This window comes from Aphidius gifuensis, linkage group LG3, assembly GCF_014905175.1.
Source record: "Aphidius gifuensis isolate YNYX2018 linkage group LG3, ASM1490517v1, whole genome shotgun sequence".
In the NCBI taxonomy this organism is placed as follows: Eukaryota; Metazoa; Arthropoda; class Insecta; order Hymenoptera; family Braconidae; genus Aphidius; species Aphidius gifuensis.
Window position 1 is genome coordinate 11,395,902 of NC_057790.1, and position 3,725 is coordinate 11,399,626.

The 3,725-nt window shown below is 33.0% G+C and overlaps 1 protein-coding gene across 1 annotated transcript; it reads left to right on the forward strand.

Moving 5' to 3' along the window:
* Window positions 1-1,025: 1,025 nt before the first annotated feature.
* LOC122850890 lies at window positions 1,026-2,912 on the forward strand. The gene has a single exon (XM_044149945.1). The coding sequence runs from the start codon at window positions 1,026-1,028 to the stop codon at window positions 2,910-2,912; it is 1,887 nt and encodes a 628-aa protein (XP_044005880.1).
* Window positions 2,913-3,725: the final 813 nt, after the last annotated feature.

Consider the following 3,725-nt stretch of genomic DNA (forward strand, 5'->3'; position numbering starts at 1 on the left):
GCCAGTTATAGTTCAACAAGGTGCTCAACCTGTTCTGGCAAATAATGAACCAGTTGTGCCAGTAATGGTACAAGCAGTTAATGAACCAGTTGTGCCAGTAATGGTACAAGCAGTTGATGAACAAGTTGTGCCAGTAATAGTTCCACAAGGTGCTCAACCTGTTCCGGCAAATAATGAACCAGTTGTGCCAGTAATAGTACAAGCAGTTAATGAACCAGTTGTGCCAGTAATAGTTCAACAAGGTGCTCAACCTGTTTTGGCAAATAATGGACCAGTTGTACAAGTAATAGTTCAACAAGGTGCTCAACCTGTTCTGGCAAATAATTAACCAGTCGTGCCAGTAATAGTTCAACAAGCTGCATAATCTTTTAATTTATTGTTTTTTTTGCATAATTGTATGTCAGGTAAAAATATTTAAAAAAAAATTGCATAATGCAACTGACTGATAGTTATATTGTTTCTAATGATCTTAATATGTATTAATTATTATTGTTGTCAGTCAGACGCGAAAAAAAAAAATATTTGAACTTAAGGTATTGTATGCTAAAAATTTATCTACCTCATATCATTCTATGTGATAAAAAAATTATATTTATTATTATAATAATATTTTTATAATAGTATTTAAAATAAAAATTTCTGACTGATAATAACTAATTTTACAGTGATAATTTAAGAAAAAAAAAATTAAAGTCACTGAGTGATAATTATATTGGTGTTAAGAATATTCATATGTATTTTTTGATATTGTAAGTCAGGAGTAAAAAAAAATATTGTTATGCTTCGAATTAGTCTTAGGATTTAAAAAAAATTGCATAATGCAAATGACTAATGATTATTAGAATTAAAAAAAAAATTGCATAATACGAATGACTGATAATAATTAAGTTATTTTTGTTAGTGGTGACCATCAATGCTTAAATGAAAGTACAAATAATAATCAATATGTCGTCCCTTATAACCCCACACTATTATTATTATTTAATGCTCACATAAACGTCGAAGTTGTGTCAAATATTAAAGCTATGAAATATTTATATAAATATATTTATAAAGGCCATGATCTTGCTTCGGTAGTTGTAACAGATGCTTCAAGTGGTACTAATGAACCAATTATTCATGATGAAATTAAAAATCATATAGAAACGCGATATGTCAGCCCAGTGGAAGCATGTTACCGAATTTACGGAAGAGAAATGCAACATAAAAGTCATTCTATTATTCGGCTACCAGTTCATCTGCCAAATCAACAAGTTGTAGCTATTGCTGATGAAGGAGAAGACACCATTCGGACTGCCTTAGAAAAACAAACTATGCTGATGGATTACTTTACTTTGAATCAACGTAATCCAGAGGCTAGAATGTATACATATGGAGAAATCCCATCATATTTTGTATTTCAGAAAAACACTCCAAATCGTCCAGCAATGTGGAAGAAGCGTTTACGACATTTTAATGCCATTGGCAGAATGTATTCCATCAGTCCACGACAAATTGAACTTTTTCACCTTCGACTGTTATTGCTCACAATAAAAGGAGCAACAAGCTTTGAAGATTTGAGAACAGTTAATAATGTAGTTCATGATACTTACCATGGTGCTCTGGTAGCATTGGGCCTCATTGAAGACGATTCAGAGTGGGACCGTGCAATGACTGAGGAAGAAATATGGATGATGCCCAGACATTTATTTGTTATATTAATATACTGTCAACCAAACAAACCAAATGAGCTGTGGGAAAATTTTAAAGATGCTTTGTCAGAAGATTTTAAACATAAAGGGCACAGTGGAACTCAATCTTATGCAAGGGCATACCATGAAATTAATACTCTCCTGGGTCAAGAAAATTCCAGTGTTAGTCAATTCCCATCAATGCCATCGTTAGCTGAGTTTGAAAAAATTGATGACATAATTAATGACGAAGGAATATCTCTTCAAAATCATGAACAAATTGGTCTTGCACAATATGCGAAATTGAATGGAAAACAAAAGCAGATCGTCGATGAAATTTTAAATGCTGCTATGTCGAAACAGCCTACAAAGACATGTTTTTACATAGACGGACCAGGCGGTTCTGGAAAAACATTTGTTTACAACACTATTTACCAGCTATTAAAAAGTAAAGGATATAAAATTGCTACAATGGCAGTTACAGGAATAGCGGCTATATTACTTCCGCAAGGAAGAACGATGCACAAAGTTTTCGGTATGCCAGTTCCAATGTTCGCTGATTCAACGTCAAATTTCAGAGCTCAATCTAAAGAAGCACGAGAATTGCTAGATTACGATATATTAATATGTGACGAAGCTCCAATGGCGCCAAGATATTGTATAGAATTGGCAGACAGAACTTATCGGGATTTGACAAAAAATGAATTACCTTTCGGTAGAAAAATTATGCTTATGGGTGGTGATTTTCGACAATTGCTACCTGTGAAAGTGAATGGTTCACGAAGTGAAACGGTTAACTTATCTATCAAGTTTAGTCATTTACGGAAACATTTCAAGGTTTTTTCATTGACAGAAAATATGAGAACCTTACCTGGAGAAGCCGAATTCGCTAAGTATTTACTAGATGTTGGTAATGGTATTTTGAACGACAACGATAATAACTTATTGGCGCCCGAAAACTGTGTTGCGTTAAAAGATGATGATATAGTACGAACAATTTTTAAAGATCTTAATGACAATCATCAATATGAAGATTTAACAAAAGTTGCAGTTTTAGCAGCTCGACATGTAGACGTTGATGAAACTAATAGTAGGGTTATAGAACTGCTTGATCACAGCACTGAAAAAATTTATACTGGCATGGATAGTACGGAAAATTGTGATAACGAAGACATTAATGATGTTATATTACCCGAATATTTAAATACTTTGAATCCCCAAATTTTCCGTCATACGAATTAACATTAAGATAACATTGCATAGTTATGTTACTTCGTAATTTAAGTCTCAGTGAAGGATTATGCAATGGAACTAGATTACAGATATTAGATTTGTCGAATAACCTTTTAAAATGTCGAATTTCAACAGGTGACATGGCGAATTACATCGTGTTTATTCATCGTGTTACTTTGTATTGAAAAAAACCAGAAACTTCGAAAAAATAACGAAGTTCCCCCGCCGGGAATCGAACCCGGGTCTTTTGCTTTCCGGGCAAACGCCTTGACCACTAGACCACAGGGCTTCTTATTTTTTCTAAGTTTCATCGAGTCAACTCCGACGTCCTTCTATGCGTCAATTCATTTTCTTAAATATTTGCCATGCCATTTCTCCCGGATTTCCACGAAATTGTTTTGTGGTATTTTCAATCCAGTTTTTGTCGACCTTGATTCCAGACTTCTCAATCAATATATCCTAGAACAGTATTTCACAGTAAAATATACAATTTTTTAGATTAACATGTATTGAAATTGATAACTACAGCAAAATTGTTAAAAAACTATTATTTTATAATATTTTACTTACTAAAACTTATTCGACGTTTGATAATTTATTTCTAGAAGAAGGGTTGTCTTGCGGAGTTGAATTTATTACAGACGATGCTGATGTTGGCGATGAATTTGCGGTACGACATGCCACATCGCTGATATCAGGAATAACAATTTCTTTTTCTTTTTCATTATTTATTTTTACGATATATGATTCTAGGTCTTTTATTGCATTTTCAAGAAATGAAATAATTTGTATTGTAGCTGAAAAAAATAAATCGAGCTAATA